Source organism: Oncorhynchus nerka, linkage group LG8 (genome assembly GCF_034236695.1).
Source record: "Oncorhynchus nerka isolate Pitt River linkage group LG8, Oner_Uvic_2.0, whole genome shotgun sequence".
NCBI classification, from domain to species: domain Eukaryota; kingdom Metazoa; phylum Chordata; class Actinopteri; order Salmoniformes; family Salmonidae; genus Oncorhynchus; species Oncorhynchus nerka.
In genome coordinates this window covers 46,417,271-46,437,667 of record NC_088403.1, presented here as the reverse complement: position 1 = coordinate 46,437,667, position 20,397 = coordinate 46,417,271, and the positions used below count along the sequence as shown (strand labels likewise).

The window sequence follows — 20,397 nt, the reverse complement described above, 5'->3', positions numbered from 1 at the left end:
CCGCCCACCCCCCTGAAACCTCATTCTACCCGCTCTCCCCCCTGAAACCTCATTCTACCCCGCTCTCCCCCCTGAAACCTCATTCCACCCTGCTCTCCCCCCTGAAACCTCATTCTACCCCGCTCTACCCCTGAAACCTCATTCTACCCCGCTCTCCCCCTGAAACCTCATTCCACCCTGCTCTCCCCCTGAAACCTCATTCTCCCGCTCTACCCCTGAAACCTCTACCCCTGAAACCTCATTCTACCCCACTCTCCCGCCTGAAACCTCATTCTACCCCGCTCTCCCTCGTTACACCCTTGGTGTCTTCATCTCGTACTTCCTTCTTTATAGTGTCAGTGAACAACCTTGACTCCAGCCTCCCCAGTCTGACGGAGTTCAGTGTGTCTGTGTTGTGATTCCTCCGTTGTTCCTCTGACAATGAATTATTAGGTGAAAGGTCAGAGCAAGATGCATGTACTGGGGTGTTGGTGTACAATACTGTACGCACACACACACTTTAAACAGAACACAGTGGTTAAACATATGGTGTGGATTTGCTTGCAGCCGTGCTAAATCACTCTAGAGAAAGAAAAATCTGCCTGCTCATAACAAAAGATGTCTGACACAGGAACACACATACACACACACACATGCCCAACACGTGCACACACACACACACACACACACACACACACACACACACACACCCAACACACACACACACACACACACACACACACACACACACACACACACACACACACACACACACACACATGCCCAACACTTGCACACACACACACACACACACACACACACACACACACACACACACACACACACACGCACATGCCCAACACGTGCACACACACACACACATGCCCAACACATGCCCACACACACACACACACACACACATGCCCAACACGTGCACGCACACACACTCACCACACAGAGGCACCACCACAGGTCAGGCACACAAACACACAACAAATGGGCAGAACGGTAGTGTTTTACCCACAAACCTCCGGCCACTCGGCTTTGGCCTCCAATGATTCACCGTCTCTCTGTATCTCTCTCTCTCTCTCCAGCTATTTAAAAGTCACAGACATCTAACCAAAGGCACTCATTTTGTTTCTGTTTATCGACTCCAATCTCCCCCGGATGAAGTTCTGATTGAGTTACAGTTTGTTTGTGTAGTGGTGTAATGTGATCAGCTTTGCTAAAAGGGGCTGGATATATTTGATTTTAATCTGATTAAATATCCACTGTTATTTTGAGAGGAGAGCGTTTCTCCTTTTGCTCTTCTCTCCTCTCTTCTTCCTCTCGTCTCTTCCTCCTCTCCTTTCCTCTCTTCCTCCTCTCCTCCAAATCTGACTCCATCTAAAAGCCGAAAGACTAGAGAATGATCTGGGGACTGTTCTGGGTGAAAGCCACACAGCACTATGTCCAAGAATACATTAAACCCCTTGTCTGTAATAGCTCTGTGGTCTTATATTAATTTCCGAGGACATTCTTGTTTCTTTTGTACTGAACCTGATTTACTGCTCCAGAAGATTGGTTTATTGCATGACGACTGAGCGAGCCTTGTTAAAAGGCCAAAGATTCAATCTCTGTAGGGTGAAAACACAGGAAACAGGTTGATGTGCTCCAAGATTATTCTCTTCTTTTCCTTCCCCAGTTCCATTACTGTAAGTCTTTGTGTGTCTCTGCTTCAAGTCAATGCAGTCAGTTTGTTGTGACTGTCAAAAAAATGTCTTCTCAGTTCGGGCACGGAATTTTCCCTGACTATGTGACCTGACCACGAAAAATGACTTGCTTCACTCATGGTTTGTCTCATCTTCTGTCTCATCTTCTCTCTCTCTCTCTCTCTCTCTCTCTCTCTCTCTCTCTCTCTCATATATATATATATATATATATATATACACACAGCCGTTCAAAAGTTTGTGGTCACTTAGAAATGTCCTTGTTTTTGAAAGAAAAGCACACAAACAGCTGAAAACTGTTGTACTGATTAAAGAAGCAATACAACTGGCCTTCTTTAGACTAGTTGAGAGTCTGGAGCATCAGCATTTGTGGCTTCGATTACAAGCTCAAAGAAGTTTCTTCTGAAACTCGTCAGTCTATTCTTGTTCTGAGAAATGAAGGCTATTCCATGCGAGAAATTGCCAAGAAACTGCAGATCTCGTACAAGCTGTATACTACTCCCTTCACAGAACAGCGCAAACGGACTCTAACCAGAATGGAGAGAGACAGTCCAACATTACTTTAAGACATGAAGTTCAGTCAATATGGAAAATTTATTCAAGTGCAGTCGCAAAACTGGCTCTCATGAGGACCGCCACAGGAAAGGAAGAACCAGAATTACCTCTGCTACAGAGGATAAGTTCATTAGAGTTAACTGCACCTCAGAAACTGCAGCCCAAATAAATGCTTCACAGAGTTCAAGTATCAGAGAAATCTCAACTTCAACTGTTCAGAGGAGACTGCGTGAATCAGGCCTTCATGAAATAATTTATGCAAAGAAACCACTACTAAAGGACGCCAATAAGAAGAAGACACTTGCTTGGGCCAAGAAACACAAGCAATTGACATTAGACTGGTGGAAATCGGTCCTATAATCTGTTCAGTGGAAATCTGGTATATCAAATATGAAGTATATTTTGATTTGAAACACTTTTCAGTCACTACATGTGTTATTTCATAGTTTTGATGTCTTCCGTATTATTCTATAATGTAGAAAATAGTAGAAATAAAGAAAAACCATTGCATGAGTAAGTGTGTCCAAACTTTTGACTGGTACTGTATTGTATATCTCTCTCTCGCCTCAGAGGTGCGTTGTCCCCCCATGGTGACTTTGAGGAACGTCCTGCTGTCGCCCCCTGCCTGTGGACAGAGGAAAGTGAAGCCTGGCACCTTGTGCCGCCTTGCCTGTCGCCACGGTTACCGTCTCCAGGGAGACCTGGAGGCACGCTGTCTCTCCTCCGGGGACTGGAGCGCTAACGTCCATAAAGCCACCTGCACAGGTAAAATAAAATGTAGGATACTGTGTGTGTGTGTGTGTGTGTGTGTGTGTGTGTGTGTGTGTGTGTGTGTGTGTGTGTGTGTGTGTGTGTGTGTGTGTCTGCTCGTGAGACAGTTTTCCATTCACCCCTTCTGCACCTTCCATGCATTTCTTTCCATGTGAACCTTCTGCTGACTGCTTTAGTAGTCCCTAATACAGAGGAGGACCAATCCCTGTGTTTGAGGGTTGGGGGAACAACGCTGTAATTGTATACAGCTTCTCCAGATGCTTTGCAGGTGAAAGAGGTGGCTGTAGAAAGAGTACTGTTTCGGGCTTTATATCCATACACTCATCCACACACATGCACGCATGGACACACACACATGCACACACACGCGCCCGCGCCAGCACACATGCTCACACACACACACGCATCCCTCATGGCCTCCAATAGAAAGCAGGCTGATTAAGGCTGTGTCATTAAAAAGTGGAAGTTATGTCGTAAAGATAAAAGGAGTGGAGGGAGGGAGGGAGGGAGGGAGGGAGGGAGGGAGGAGGGAGGGAGAGAGGGAGGGGAGAGAGGGATGGGGGATGTCATTGAGATCCATAGGATGGCTGAGGCCAAGGTGGGTCTCCTCTGGTTCTCTTCTCACTGGCACATCTGCCCTTCTCATCCCTCTCTTTTTAATAGGGAGGGAGGGAGGGAGGGAGGGAGGGAGGGAGGGAGGAGGGAGGGAGGGAGGGAGGGAGGGGGAGGGAGGATGTCATTGAGATCCATAGGATGGCTGAGGCCAAGGTGGGTCTCCTCTGGTTCTCTTCTCACTGGCACATCTGCCCTTCTCATCCCTCTCTTTTTAATAGGGAGGGAGGGAGGGAGGGAGGGAGGGATGGGGGATGTCATTGAGATCCATAGGATGGCTGAGGCCAAGGTGGGTCTCCTCTGGTTCTCTTCTCACTGGCACATCTGCCCTTTTCATCCCTCTCTTTTTAATAGGAGGGAGGGAGGGAGGGAGGGAGCGAGGGAGGGAGGGAAATATTAAGAATAAGAGAGAAGAAAAGAGAAGAAAAGAGAGAAGTGAGAAGAGGAGAGAAGAGAAGGGGTAGAGAGAAAAGAAGATTAGAGAGAAGAGTAGAGAAGTGAAGAGTAGAGCGAAATGAGAAGTGAAGAGAGAAGAGTAGAGATAAGTGAAGAGTAGAGCGAAATGAGAAGTGAAGAGAGAAAAGAAGATTAGAGAAAAGAGACGAGTAGCGAGAAGAAGATTAGAGAGAAAAGAAGATTAGAGAAGAGAAGGGGTAGAGAGAAAAGAAGAGAAGAGTAGAGAAAAAAGAGGAGTAGAGAGAAGAGAATAGAAGAGTAGAGAGAATAGAAGATTAGAGAAGAGAGAAGAAATGGGTAGAGAAGAAAAATGAAGAGAGTAGAGAAGAGAGAAGAGTTAGGTAGAGAAGAGAGAAGAGAAGAGTATAGAGCTGACCTGGTTCCAGCCTCTCTCATAATACCTATTACACAAACAGTCAAATATTTCCCTTCCAATAAAGGGAAAACCCTGGCAGATCTGATCAGAAGGCTGTGTGTAAGTTTAATAGAGATGGATACTTCACTAGATGGGTCATGTCCAGCTGTGAACTTCCACACAACATGTAGTCCAGCTCTGTTCTCAATGACCTACCTGGCTTAGTAAAGGTTAGAGGGAATCAGGTGTTAGATGTGTTAGATATAACTAGCTGTGTGGAACTGGTGCTCAGTACAAAGGGTTAGCTTTGCGCTAGTAGTTGTATGGACAGTTTGTTAGAGTTACAGCTTGCAGTATTCAGGACATGTACTTCGTATATTCTAGAGCGTTAATGTTGATGTAAGGGATGGAACAGAGATAGCGACAGCTGTAATAGACTTATATGGCTATGAGGTGATGTCGATAATAAAGATGGACATATAATTGGCTATGAAGTCGATGTGTTAGACTACAGCACAATGAATTAAAAACAGAGGGGGCTCTGACGTGCTGTGTTAGAGAGGTCAGAGGTTATATGTGACATCACAGTGATAACAAGTAGCAGGGCCACATATGACGATGTGTGATGTAGAAGTCTGCATCCCCAATGGCACCCTACTCCCTACACAGTGCACTACCCCCTCAAAAGGAGTGCACTATGTAGGAATTGGGTACCATTTGGGATGAAGCCAAAGTCTCTTCCTCGGTTTGTTGCTTTAGTTCATGTCCCTCTTGTAAGTGTACCCACTGGGCACAGACGTCAGTTCAACGTTTGGTTGAGTTTTCAACAAAAGTGAATTCAACGTGGAATCAACAGAACATTTCACCATGTCATTGGATTTAGGTTCAAAGTTGGATGAAAACAATAGAAAATGCCCGTAAGTTGATGACTTTTTTCAAGTCAAATCAGTTTCCCATGTTGATTCAACGTCATCACAGATTTTGTTGTTGTTGAAATTACGTGGAAACAGCGTTGATTCAACGTCATCGCAGATTTGTTTGTTGAAATTACGTGGAAACAGCATTGATTCAACCAGTGTTAAAAACCCACTGGGTATTGTTCTTGGAAGAGTTGGAGTTCATTCCATCTTATTGAATGACAATAATATGGAGTCCCATCATGTTCAAGTTAAACTGACTGGAATTGAAACAGAATCAAATTGATTTAGGATTTTACAGTGATGTATTGTTGTTGGTTATTTTCTCACCCTCTTTAGCCATCCTCTCCATCCACTCAAATACTTAAGACTGTCATTTATTTGTTGTTTATTTTCTCAACCTCTCCATCTCTGCCTTTCATCTGTGGTTTTGTTTTCTCACTCCATCCAGACTCAGAGCCCCCTTGGGTCCAGTGCCCCAGAGACGTGGTGGCAGAGACGGACGAGAGGCGTGGCACTGCCAACATCAGCTGGAACGTGCCCGCTGCTACTGACAACTCTGGGCAGGAGGTGAGGAGAGGCCTGTCTCTTTACTCCTCCAGGGGATGCTAGTGTTTCCATACGTACCTGACCTGAGGCAATAGGTTGCCACGAGCAGCACCGCAGATGTCGAAAAGAGCGAGATGCAAGACTTCTCTCTCACACTGTCACACACTGTGTCTGTGCATGGGTTTGCTTCACATTGTTACAGCCTGGTTGCCAGGGGACCAAAACAGGGGAGAAGAGGAGCCTCGCGCTTCAACCCTCTTAGTTGTTACGGAAATTTACCCACCATGCTGTTTGCTTTCTGCATCTAAACTAAGCAAAAAAAAGAAACGTCCTCTCACTGTCAACTGCGTTTATTTTCAGCAAACTTAACATGTGTAAATATTTGTATGAACAGAACAAGATTCAACAACTGAGACATAAACTGAACAAGTTCCACAGACATGTGACTAACAGAAATTGAATAATGTGTCCCTGAGCAAAGGGGGTGTCCAAAAGTAACAGTCAGTATCTGGTGTGGCCACCAGCTGCATTAAGTAATGTAGTGCATCTCCTCTTCATGGACTGCACCAGATTTGCCAGTTCTTGCTGTGAGATGTTACCCCACTCTTCCATCAAGGCACCTGCAAGTTCCCTTGACATTTCTGGGGGGAATGGTCCTAGCCCTGATCCTCCGATCCAACAGGTCACAGACGTGCTCAATGGGATTGAGGTCCAGGCTCTTCTCTGGCCATGGCAGAACATTGACATTCCTTGCAGGAAATCAAGCACAGAACGAGCAATATGGCTGGTGGCATTGTCATGCTGAAGGGTCATGTCAGGATGACCTGCAATGACAAGAAGCTCAGTCCGATGATGCTGTGACACACCGCCCCAGACCATGATGGACCAACCACCTCCAAATCGATCCCGCTCCAGAGTACAGGCCTCGGTGTAACGCTCATTCCTTCGACGATAAACGCGAATCCGACCACCACCCCTGGTGAGACAAAACTGCGACTCGTCAGTGAAGAGCACTTTTTCCCAGTCCTGTCTGGTCCAGCGACAGTGGGTTTGTGCCCATAGACGACATTGTTGCCGGTGATGTCTGGTGAGGACCTGCCTTACAACAGTCCTACAAGCCTTCAGTCCAGCCTCTCTCAGCCTATTGCGGACAGTCTGAGCACTGATGGAGGGATTGTGCGTTCCTGGTGTAACTCGGGCAGTTGTTTTTGTCATCCTGTACCTGTCCCGCAGGTGGGATGTTCGGATGTATCGATCCTGTGCAGGTGTTGTTATAAGTGGTCTGCCACTGCGAGGATGATCAGCTGTCCATCCTGTCTCCCTGTAGTGCTGTTTTAGGCGTCTCACAGTACATACATTGCAATTTATTGCCCTGGCCACATCTGCAGTCCTCGTGCCTTCTTGCAGCATGCCTAAGGTACATTCACGCAGATGAGAAGGGAGCCTGGGCATCTTTCTTTTGGTGTTTTTCAGAGTCAGTAGAAAGGCCTCCGTAGTGTCCTAAGTTTTCATAACTGTGACTTTAATTGCCTACCGTTTGTAAGCTGTTCGTGTCTTAACGACCGTTCCTTAATGACCATGTTCATGAATTGTTTATGGTTCATTGAACAAGCGTGGGAAACAGTGTTTAAACCCTTTACAATGAAGATCTGTGTTATTTGGATTTTTAAGAATGATTTTTGAAAGACCGGGTCCTGAAAAAGGGCTGTTTCCTTTTTTGCTGAGTTTCCATCATCTAAGTCTTTAACTTCTTGCGTCGAGCCATCCCGGATCTGGGATCGTGACTACAGCCTCAAGCCCATTACCATAACGCAACGTTAACTATTCATGAAAATCGCAAATGAAATGAAATCAATATGCTAGCTCTCAAGCTTAGCCTTTTGTTAACAACACTGTCATCTCAGATTTTCAAAATATGCTTCTCAACCATAGCAAAACAAGCATTTGTGTAACAGTATTGATAGCTAGCGTAGCATTTAGCGTAGCATTTAGCGTTAGCATTCAGCAGGCAACATTTTCACAAAAACCAGAAAAGCATTCAAATAAAATCATTTACCTTTGAAGAACTTCGTATGTTTTCAATGAGGAGACTCTCAGTTAGATAGCAAATGTTCAGTTTTTCCTGAAAGATTATTTGTTTAGGACAAATCGCTCCGTTTTCTTCATCACGTTTGGGTAAGAAAAATAAATAAAATTAAGTCATTAAAACGCGAACTTTTTTCCAAATTAACTCCATAATATCAACAGAAACATGGCAAACGATGTTTAGAATCAATCCTCAAGGTGTTTTTCACATATCTATCGATGATAAATCCTTCTTGGCAGTTGACTTTCTCTTCTGAAGAAATGGAACGCGCATGGTCCTAGAGATTACGCAATAATTTCGACACAGGACACCGGGCGGACACCTGGTAAATGTAGTCTCTTATGGTCAATCTTCCAATGATATGCCTACAAATAAGTCACAATGCTGCAGACACCTTGGAGAAACGACAGAAAGGGCAGGCTCATTCCTGGCGCATTCACAGCTATATAAGGAGACATTGGAACACAGCGCCTTCAGAATCTGGGGCATTTCCTGTATGAAACTTCATCTTGGTTTCGCCTGTAGCATTAGTTCTGGGGCACTCACATATAATATCTTTGCAGTTTTGGAACGTCAGAGTTTTTTCTTTCCACAGCTGTCAATTACATGCATAGTCGAGCATCTTTTCGTGACAAAATATCTTGTTTAAAACGGGAACGTTTTTTATCCAAAAATTAAAAGAGCGCCCCCTATCTCGAAGAAGTTAACCTTTAATCTTTTTTCGTGAACAGCTTTTCACAAAGAGTCACAAGGTGAAAAACATTAACCCAGTCCTAAGCCCCAAAGAGCAAACAGTAGCACAGTGTAAAGGAACAAGGAAAAACTCCCAAGGAAGGAAGAGTACTGTAGATGAACTAAACCTGTCAGGGTTTATTGAGTAACAAAAATAAAATATATATATTTTTTATTTCACCTTTATTTAACCAGGTAGGCAAGTTGAGAACAAGTTCTCATTTACAATTGCGACCTGGCCGAGATAAAGCAAAGCAGTTCGACACATACAGCAACACAGAGTTAGACATAGAGTAAAACAAACATACAGTCAATAATACAGTAGAAAAATAAGTATATATACGATGTGAGCAAATGAGGTGAGATAAGGGAGGTAAAGGCAAAAAAAGGCCATGGTGGCGAAGTAAATACAATATAGCAAGTAAAACACTGGAATGGTAGATTTGCAGTGGAAGAATGTGCAAAGTAGAAATAAAAATAATGGGGTACAAAGGAGCTAAATAAATAAATAAATACAGTAGGGGAAGAGGTAGTTGTTTGGGCTAAATTATAGATGGGCTGTGTACAGGTGCAGTAATCTGTGAGCTGCTCTGACAGCTGGTGCTTAAAGCTAGTGAGGGAGATAAGTGTTTCCAGTTTCAGAGATTTTTGTAGTTCGTTCCAGTCATTGGCAGCAGAGAACTGGAAGGAGAGGCGGCCAAAGGAAGAAGGTCATAGTGGTGGGTAGTATATGGGGCTTTGGTGACAAAACAGATGGCACTGTGATAGACTGCATCCAATTTATTGAGTAGGGTATTGGAGGCTATTTTGTAAATGACATCGCCGAAGTCGAGGATCGGTAGGATGGTCAGCTTTACAAGGGTATGTTTGGCAGCATGAGTGAAGGATACTTTGTTGCGAAATAGGAAGCCAATTCTAGATTTAACTTTGGATTGGAGATGTTTGATGTGAGTCTGGAAGGAGAGTTTACAGTCTAACCAGACACCTAGGTATTTGTAGTTGTCCACATATTCTAAGTCAGAACCGTTCATAGTAGTGATGCTGGACGGGCAGGCAGGTGCAGGCTGCGATCGGTTAAAGAGCATGCATTTAGTTTTACTTGCCTTTAAGAGCAGTTGGAGGCCACGGGAGGAGAGTTGTATGGCATTGAAGCTCATCTGGAGGGTTGTTAACACAGTGTCCAAAGAAGGGCCAGAAGTATACAGAATGCTGACGTCTGCGTAGAGGTGGATCAGAGACTCACCAGCAGCAAGAGCGACATCATTGATGTAAACAGAGAAGAGCGTTGGCCCAAGAATTGAACCCTGTGGCACCCCCATAGAGACTGCCAGAGGCCCGGACAACAGGTCCTCCGATTTGACACACTGAACTCTATCAGAGAAGTAGTTGGTGAACCAGGTGAGGCAATCATTTGAGAAACCAAGGCTATCGAGTCTGCCGATGAGAATGTGATGATTGACAGAGTCGAAAGCCTTGGCCAGGTCAATGAATATGGCTGCACAGTATTGTTTCTTATCGATGGCGGTTAAGATATCGTTTAGGACCTTGAATGGTAACGGTGTTCTATTGACCACTGACCCCTAATTACCCCTAACAAATACAATGCTATTTCTCTGTAAACAAATTAACAACAGACTTTCAGCATGCTTGTACATTTACATTACATTTAAGTCATTTAGCAGACGCTCTTATCCAGAGCGTGTACTGCACTGACACAAATGACTGATGATTGGTTGAAAGAAATTGATAATAAGAAGATTGTGGGAACTGTACTGTTATATTTCAGTGCAGCCTTTGATATCATTGATCATAACCTGTTGTTGAGAAGAATTATGTGTTATGGCTTTTGAATCTCTGCCAAATCGCAGATTCAGAGCTATCTATCTAAAATAACTTAGAGGGGTTTCTTTAATGGAAGGTTCTCTAATGTCAAACATGTCAAATGTGGTGTACCGCAGGGCAGCTTTCTAGGCCCTCTAGTCTTTCATTTTTATCAATGACCTGCCACTGGCATTAAACAAAGCATGTGTGTCTATGTATGCTGATGATGCAGCTATCTCCTCATCAGCAACCACAGCTAATGAAGTCACTGAAACCCTTAACAAAGAGTTGCAGTCTGTTTTGGAATGGGTGGCCAGTAATAAACGGGTCCTGAACATCTATTAAACTAAGAGCATTGTATTTGGTACAAATCATTCCCTAAGTTCTAGACCTGAATCTGGTAATAAATGGTGTGGCTGTTGAACAAGTTGAAGAGACTCAATGACTTGGTGTTACTTTAGACTGTAAACTGTCATGGTCAAAACATATAGATTCAATGGTTGTAAAGATGGGGAGAGGTCTGTCCGTAATAAAGAGATGCTCAGCTTTTTTGACAGAACACTCCATAAAGCAAGTCCTGCATGCTCTAGCTTTATCTTATCTTGATTATTGCCTGGTCATATGATCAAGTGATGCAAAGAAAGGCCTAGTTAAGCTGCAGCAGAACCAGAAGGGAGCGACACGTCTTGCTCTTCATTGTAATCAGAGAGTTTATATTAATACTATGCATGCCAGTCTCTCTTGGCTAAGAGTTAAGGAAAGACTGCCTGCCTCACTTCTTGTTTTTATAAGAAACATTAATGTGTTGGAAATTCTAAATTGTTTGCATGGTCAGCTTACACACAGCACTGACACACACACTAACCCCACCAGGCATGCCACCAGGGTTCTTTTCACAGAACAAATTCAAGGAAAGATATAGTATTATACAGAACCATCTTATATAACGAAAGCGAACAGCAAACCTGGCTTCAAAAAACAAATAAAGCAACACCTCACGGCACAACGCCTCTCCCGCATGTAACCTACTTGTTGTGTGTATGTACTGGCATGTACAGTATCAGTCAAAAGAGTGTGCAAAGCTGTCATCAAGAATCTGAAATCTAAAATATATTTTGATTTGTTTAACACTTTTTTGGTTACTACATGATTCCATATGTGTACTTTCATAGTTTTGATGTCTTCACTATTATTCCTCAATGTAGAAAATTGTAAAAATAAAGAAAAACCCTTGAATGAGTGGGTGTGTCCAATCTTTTGACTGGTACTGTATGTGTAACTGATAGACGCACACACACACACACTCAATGTTAATGTTTTTAAATCTATGTCAATTGTAAAGTCCTTTGTCTGTAATGTCTTTTTAGTTTTGTGTCAGACCCCATTAGGACTAGCTGTCGCCATTGGTGTCAGCTAATGGGGATCCTAATAAATCAAATCAAAAATCAAATACCTCCGACCTCTGCCCTCTAGGTCCTGGTCCAGGTGAAACCTGTGTACACCCCTCCCCAGCTGTTCCCTATAGGAGAGGAGAAGATCACCTATGCAGCTACAGACCGTGCCGGGAACCAGGCTAACTGTACCTTCACTGTCACTGTCATTGGTGAGGTCAGATCACAACCAAAAATCAACCACATCACAACCACATCACATCCACCTCATAACCACATCACAACCAACCATCAGATCACAAACACATATCACAACCACATATTAGAACCACATCCCAAATCATAAAACAACTCAACAAAACAAAACCAATGTGAAACAAGTAGTTGAGATTGTGGCCCTGACTTTTCCTGACCACATGACCTGACCCAGGAAAAGGAAAAACTCCAGGCCCTAGTTATACTGTAGCTTTTAATTAGCGGCCAGAGTTTTTCCTGATCAGGTTACGTTTTCAGGAAATACTTGTGGTAGTTCCTATTTCCAATGACTCAGTTGGTACTTGAAACTCCGGAGTTGTGGGTTCGATTCCCTCATGGGCCCGCACATAACGTATTAAACACGTGTCTACTGTAAGTCACTTTGGATAAAAGCGTCTGGCTAAATAACTCGTCTACACAGTAGTCACAGGTGCCAAGCAAACTCAAGTGCACAACGTGTGAAAAATAAGGGTGTCCAGTGTCACACACTTGATACCCTCAGAACTCAAGGGGGAAAAGCACTGCGGTAAGCCGTAAACATTTCCATGTGCTATTATGAAGAAACGCAGTGTTTTTTAAATTTATTACACACACATGTTTAACTGGTGCCCTTGAAAACAGCGCCTACCACTAAGACTATATAACGTAGCATACTTTAACATAGGGTTACATTGTATTGTCATCCTATTTTAGGAATATCACTACTGCTAATATGTTAGTAGTTCTAATTTAACGTAGCTACAATGCTAAACACTAAATCAAAATCCAACATTCAGGTGGACATGAAATGTCCTTCTTTACCTCTTATAAATGTGTTGTGCATACTTGGTTGTCATGGTCAAACTTTGTTCCCTCCCTGACAACGGTGATGGTGTTCCTTCCTAGATACGGAGCCCCCTGTGATTGACAGGTGCAGGTCGCCACCCACTTTCCAGGCCACAGACATGCAGACGGCCGTCGTTTGGGAGGTGCCGCAGTTTTCCGACAACTCAGGTATGCGGTATCCCAGACTGCACCTCTTCCGCTCCCTCTCTCTCTCTCTCTCTCTCTCTCTCTCTCTCACTCCAGAGGGGACTAATGGTTAAACAGGGTCTTTTCCGTCAGGTGATTGGAAAAAGGAGACAGAGAGACGGTGGGAAATAATGTGTGTGTGTGTCTGAGTGTGTGTGTGTATGTGTGTGTGTGTGTGTGTGTGTGTGTGTGTGTAACAATGGAATGGTGGGAACCAGACAGACAGACAAGGGTGTGGTACAGACAGTATGTTAATGTCATTGCCATGCTATTAAAGAGGGGTGCGGTTCAATTCACTTCAGACATCTGAGAGATACAGGTACACTACATAGCCAAAAGTATGAGGACACCCCTTCAAATGAGTGGATTCGGCTATTTCAGCCACACCCGTTGCTGACAGGTGTAGAAATTGAGCGCACAGCCATGCAATCATAGACAAACATTGGCAGTAGAATGGCCCGTACTGAAGAGCTCAGTGACTTTCAACGTGGCACTGTCCTAGGATGCCACCGTTCCAACAAGTCAGTCGTCAAATGTATTCCCTGCTAGAGCTGCCCCGGTCAACTGTAAGTGCTGTTATTGTGAAGTGGAAACATCTAGGAGTAACAACGGCTCAGCTGCGAAGTGATAGGCTACACAAGCTCACAGAACGGGACTGCCGAGGGCTGAAGCACAACGCACGTAAAAAAATGTCTGTCCTCGGTTGCAACACTCAGCACAAGAACTGTTCGTCGGGAGCTTCATGAAATGGGTTTCCATGGCCAGCAGCCGCACACAAGCCTAAGGTCACCATGCGCAATGCCAATCGTCAGCTGGAGTGGGGTAAATTTGCCGCCATTGGAGTAATGGAAATACGTTCTGTGTAGCGATGAATCACACATCACCATCTGGCAATCCAATGGACGAATCTGGGTTTGGCGGATGCTACCTGCCCCAATGCATAGTGCCAACTGTAATGTTTGGTGGAGGCGGAATAATGGTCTGGGGCTGTTTTTCACGGTTCGGGTTATGCCCCTTAGTTTCAATGAAGGGAAATCTTAACGCTGCATTATACAATGGCATTCTAGATGATTCTGTGTTCCAACTTTGTGGCAACAGTTTGGGGAAGGCCCTTTCTTGTTTCAGTATGACAATGCCCCCGTGCACAAAGCGAGGTCCATACAGAAATGGCTTGTCGTGATCGGTGTGGAAGAACTTGACTGGCCTGCACAGAGCCCAGACCTCAATTGAACACATTTGGGATGAATTTCGAGACAGGCCTAATTGCCCAACACCAGTGCCCGACCTCACTAATGCTCTTGTGGTTGAATAGAAGCAAGTCCCCGCAGCAATGTTCCAACATCTATTGGAAAGCCTTCCCAGAAGAGTGGAGGCTGTTATAGCAGCAAAAGGGGGGAACAGCTCCATATTAATACCTATGATTTTGGAAGGAGGTGTTCGTCGAGCAAGGCCACGGCATCATAGAGAACACACACACACACGCACACATCATAGAGTGATGTTAATTGTGGACATCTCATCCTGGCTAGCTCACAGACAGACAGAACTTCCCCAAACATCAGCCCTGTGAACAGGTACTACACCATCACTACACCATGACTCTCTGTATATCTGTATATCACTCTCTTTATATCACTGTCCTACTGGGAGCTTACACACACAGACACACAGACAGATACACACACACATGTGCGCACATACAGTACACACACACACACTAACCTTCCTGCCAAGGTCCACACATGATATGCCTTCAACAAACAGAAGTAACCACATGGTGGTTTTCAGCTGAGGTGGCGCGACGACGTCACTGCGACGTTGATCCAACGTCAGCATGTTTTTGTTTTTCCATCAGGCCCACGCCCTGATTCCCAACACTCCCCCAGCCCCCCGCTTCACACACACACACTTGTCCCTGGTGCTGCCTGGGTTCTATTTAATTAGAGACTGGCTGGCTGGGGAGACACGGCCAGGACACCACTCAGCCAGACTTGTCAGCCTGGCTGGAATGAGAATGTCTCTCTTCTCTGCTGTCTGTGTTAGAGAGGGTGTGTGTGTGTGTGTGTGTGTGACACATGTTATGCATTATAGTTCAGATAAATACACCAAATATTGTTGTTGTGGGGGGAGGCCAGGGGGAGGTGCTCATTTTGGAAGTGGGCTGCTCATTGGACGTCCACATGGAGCAGGCCTTTGCTGCGAAGCTGCTTAAATACCAGCCCCTCGGGGAACACTCGGACAGCCTCGGGGTGGAGGTGCAAGCTGGTGGGGCTGATTTGGTAGTCTCGGCCACGTACGCAGGCTTGCAGTGCGTGGCCTCCAGATTGCGGGCCTGACAACAACTAGGGCAAAGCAATTGGCTAGGAACTGCTCTGTTTCAGCAGTCATGGGCAGCCCAGCTGTTTGGGGAAGGAGGTGCTCTCTGTACCCTCGAGTGCGATGCACTTGAAATGTTTGGATGCTTTTTTTGTACATTTGATTGGTGGATTCAAATAAAGTATTTAAAGCGGTGTGTGTGTCCATGGGAGAGGAATATAATAGGTCAGCTTGTGGAGATCCCTCTCTCTCTCTCTCTCTCTCCCTCTCTCTTTATCTCTCTCCCTCTTTCCAACTCTCTCTCTTCTCTTTATCTCGCCAACCTATCCATCCCTCCAGCTGGTAGCAATTACCCCCAGACTGCCCAGATGATGATTATTATTCTGGTGCCATGTGATGCCCAGAGAGACACCAGCCAGACATTTTCATGTGTCAACATGCCCTGCTTTATTATAACTTCTCTGGTTTACCAGGACTAGACTGACTCATTTGGAGTAGGGTGACGTTGCCTCTAGACGTTGATCTTGGGTCAGTATGACATTTTCCTCACTGATGGTTAAGGTTATGATTGGGGGGAAGCTGATCCTAGATCTGTACTTAGGGGAAACTTCATCCCACAGTTACTCATTCTGCTATGTATACACTAACTGGCAACCCAACACTGCCCTCTGATGGCCTGTCGCAGAAGTGCAATTCACTTTTGGGGAAATATACTGTATAGACCTTGAACACTGCTAATCAGTAACTCAGAATAATGATAATAATTTGGGTCTTGATTGTGGGAAGGTTGCATTCAACCGAGAAAATGATAAGAAATTATAAGAAAGTACACTGTTTGTAGCAGTTGAAACAATAACAAATAATGATCCCCGCCCCTGTTTTGTTCAAAACCTTAGGGAAATGAAACCACTCTCAAATTCATACAGTAGACAGAGCAAGATGGATGCAAGGATCAACCATCCATGATATCAAAATGAGAGTTTTAACCATGTTTCGAGGCTATATAGTGTTTGTTTACATTTACTTTGTTTACAAAAGCGTATATTTTGGATTCTGATGGGGTACGAAAGTTGAACTAAGCTCATGAGGCATTTATACATTCATTTTTTGAATTTATGAGTCCAAATATGTATGTGGCAACTGGCACATAGACAGGTCTGTAATATCATTTTGGCTTCTGTACAGTATGTAAGTGTTGGTTATTGTTGTTGTTGTGTTTATGTACCATTCCCAGGTGGGCGTCTGAGTGTGTCCACCACCCACACACCCGGCTCTCTCTTCTCTGTGGGAGAGACGGTGGTGAGCTACACAGCTGCCGACCAGGCAGGCAACAATCGCACCTGTGACCTCACCATCACTGTACAAGGTAACAGGAAGTAGAGTTTACTAGAGTTCACTGGATTACTGTATTCTGTCTCTTTGCTGTATTCTGGACTTCTTGAGGGAATTAAAGGGATATTTAAATAATCATGTTTTTATGTCACATTAATTTTGTTACTTAATGTTTAATTTGGAGATTAGGGATAGATCTCAAATCACTTGTTTGGTACTGTACTGCTCCTTTGCTATCCACAGTTCTTCCTTACTTCTTCTTGTACCACATTACTCATCAATGTAGAGACAGGGTGCCCATGCAACAAATAGAAGTTCATTCTTGCTTTAAAAAAATAAATTCAATATAATTAAGCCAGCCCCATAACTATACTACCCATAAAACCCTGTGTGTCTTTCTTATGTCCCAGGGTCTACTTGTGAGCAACCATTTGCGCCAGTGAACGGGGGGTTTGCCTGTTCTGATGAAGAGGACGGGGTCAACTGTACTCTGTACTGTAACGCTGGATACAGCTTCACACGGCAGACTGTCCACAGCTACTTCTGTGCCAACAACGGAGTGTGGGAGCCGCCACACTCGCCCGATAGACCCGACTGCTCCTGTGAGTGACCTTCGTCATAGGTGCATCCCAAATGGAACCCTATTCACTATATACAGTAGTGTACTACTTTGGGCTCTGGTCTTTGGGCTCTTGTCTTTGGGCTCTGGTCTTTGGGCTCTGGTCTTTGGGCTCTGGTCTTTGGTCTTTGGTCTTTGGGCTCTGGTCTTTGGGCTCTGGTCTTTGGGCTCTGGTCTTTGGGCTTCTTTGGGCTCTGGTCTTTGAACTCTTGTCTCTGGTCTTTGGGCTCTTGTCTCTGGTCTTTGGGCTCTTGTCTCTGGTCTTTGGGCTCTTGTCTCTGGCCTTTGTGCTCTGGTCATTGGGCTCTGGTCTTTGTGCTCTGGTCTTTGTGCTCTGGTCATTGTGCTCTGGCCTTTGGGCTCTGGCCTTTGGGCTCTGGCCTTTGGGCTCTGGCCTTTGGGCTCTGGCCTTTGGGCTCTGGTCTTTGTGCTCTGGTCTTTGGGCTCTGGTCTTTGGGTATGGGTTCCATTTGGGATACAGAGATTTCATCCAATTTTCTTTTCATCTTTTGTCCCATCTTCTCTTTTCTCCTCTTATGTTACAGTTACAGTATTATGTGCAGTATTACAGACTACACATGATTGAAATTCTGAGTGTGTGTGTGTGTGTGTGTGTGTGTGTGTGTGTGTGTGTGTGTGTGCGTGTCCTGTCCGTACTTTCAGTGAACCGTATTGCCAACCACGGCTTCAAGCCCTTTGAGATGCTGTTCGAAGCCTCTCGCTGTGATGACCTGGATCTGGTCAAGTTCTTCACTGGGGAGTTCAACACTAAACTAGGAGACATGGTGAGAACACAGGAGTACACACACACACACACACACACGCACACACACACACACACACACGCACGCACACACACTGTATATGTTTCATTTCTCTCGCAATTGTATCCATAGCTCCCGACCATCTGCAGTCGCGATGATGTTGCCTGCAAGTTAGAGGTGATATCCCAAGGCCACTGTCTGGAGTACAACTACGACTATGAGAATGGATTCGCCATCGGTGAGACCTTCATATGCTTTTGAACCAGGAGTTTTCCCTGACCACCTAACCACGTGATCATGTGACCTTGTTATATGTTTCTTCCCTGGTTAGATCTGTAAAAAGGAATTGTCCCAACTATAAGAATGTACTGTACAAGCAGTAGGGCCTTGAGATGTATGTACAGTATTTCCTAACCATTGCTCTTCATAACCCCCTCTCCATTTCCCTCCCCTTCCCTCTCCCTCTCCTCCCCTCCCTCTCCCTCTCCTCTCCTCTCCTCTCCTCTCCCTCTCCTCTCCTCTCCTCTCCTCTCCCTCCCCTTCCCTCTCCTTCCCCCCCCTTCCCTCTCATCTCCCTCCCCTCTCCCACCCCTCTCCATCTCCCTCTCCTTCCCACTCCCTCTCCCTCCCCTTCCCTCTCCTTCCCTCTCCTCTCCCTCCCCTTCCCTCTCTTCTCCCTCCCCTTCCCTCTCCTCTCCCTCCCCTTCCCTCCTCTCCTCTCCCTCCCCTCTACCGCCCCTCTCCTTCCCTCTCCTTCCCTCTCCTCTCCCTCTCCTCTCCCTCCCCTTCCCTCTCCCTCCCCTCTCCCTCCCCTTCCCTCTCCTCTCCCTCCCCTCTCCCGCCCCTCTCCATCTCCCTCTCCCTCTCCAAGGCCCAGGAGGATGGAACAGTAACTTGGGACCCCAGAGCGGTCAGGACTATGCCTACTTCGACTCGGGCTTCGCTACAGACAGCCCACGAACCCCCAAGCAGCAGGGTGGTAGTGCCAGGACGGGAACCTCCCACTACCGCAGCAAAAGGCACCGTAAGATCACCACCAGAGACCACAAGATACAGATATTCTTCAACATCACAGGTAGGCTGGTGGCACGGTCAACATAAACAAAATGAACTTGTGCACTTGAATCTGTTTGTGTTGTTGTTTCGAGTCCCGTCCTTTGAGCTGCGTCCATTCTCCCAGCAAGCATCCCGCAGCCCTCGTCCCGGAACGACTCAGTGGAGGTAGCCAATCAGAAGCGCCTGCTGCGGATCCTGGAGCAGCTGACCAATCGCTTGAAGCGGACGCTGGCCAAGCAGCCGCTGTCATCCTATCACGTGTCGTCTGAGATGATCGTGGTGGCTGACCCCAAGTCCCTGGAGAGCAAGAGGGCCTCTCTGTTCTGTCGACCTGGGTCTGTACTGAAGGGGAGGATGTGTGGTGAGTAGTGGGCCGTGGGATACACACCGTGCAGTATGTCTACGCAGTATGGTCACCAGGTTCACAGTGTACAAATGAACAAATGAATGAATGGATGGATGAATGAATGAAGGTTTGGCCTTACACTGTCCTATGTGTTGCTGGATATCCCAGTCCAGTGTCTGGTAGGGACCTACTAACTATTCTCTGGTTGTGTGTGGTTATATGTGGTAATGTGCTAATATGTGTGGTTATAATGTGTGTTGTTGTGTGTTCTAGTCCAGTGTCCAGTGGGGACCTACTACTCCCTGGAGTATGCAGAGTGTGAGAGTTGCTGGCTGGGTTCCTACCAGGATCAGGAGGGTCAGATGGAGTGTAAGACCTGTCCCGATGGATCCTCCACTGCCTACCTCCACGCACGCAACCAGGACGAGTGCAAAGGTAAAACACTATCCCCTGAACAAGGTTAAACACACGGACGAGGTTAAACACACGGACGGGGTTAAACACACGGACGGGGTTAAACACACGGACGAGGTTAAACACACGGACACACGGACGAGGTTAAACACACGGACGAGGTTAAACACACGGACGAGGTTAAACACACGGACGAGGTTAAACACACGGACGAGGTTAAACACACGGACGAGGTTAAACACGCGGACAAGGTTAAACACACGGACAAGGTTAAACACACGGACAAGGTTAAACACACGGACAAGGTACTCAGGTGGACTCATACATTGGTAATAGTGTACATAGGGCCAT

At 45.6% G+C, this 20,397-nt stretch overlaps 1 protein-coding gene across 5 annotated transcripts in view; it reads left to right on the top strand.

Moving 5' to 3' along the window:
* LOC115133432 (sushi, von Willebrand factor type A, EGF and pentraxin domain-containing protein 1-like) overlaps positions 1-20,397 on the top strand; it is a 149,392-nt gene that overhangs the window by 84,939 nt on the left and 44,056 nt on the right. For all 5 annotated transcript variants that reach the window (XM_065021845.1, XM_065021842.1, XM_065021844.1 and 2 more), the window contains exons 7-17: positions 2,814-3,008; positions 5,806-5,924; positions 12,016-12,145; positions 13,074-13,181; positions 16,750-16,881; positions 17,258-17,449; positions 18,130-18,251; positions 18,363-18,468; positions 19,102-19,305; positions 19,411-19,647; positions 19,906-20,067. In XM_065021845.1, the coding sequence (XP_064877917.1) occupies positions 2,814-3,008; positions 5,806-5,924; positions 12,016-12,145; positions 13,074-13,181; positions 16,750-16,881; positions 17,258-17,449; positions 18,130-18,251; positions 18,363-18,468; positions 19,102-19,305; positions 19,411-19,647; positions 19,906-20,067 (1,707 nt within the window). The remainder of the gene's footprint in view (positions 1-2,813; positions 3,009-5,805; positions 5,925-12,015; positions 12,146-13,073; positions 13,182-16,749; positions 16,882-17,257; positions 17,450-18,129; positions 18,252-18,362; positions 18,469-19,101; positions 19,306-19,410; positions 19,648-19,905; positions 20,068-20,397) is intronic.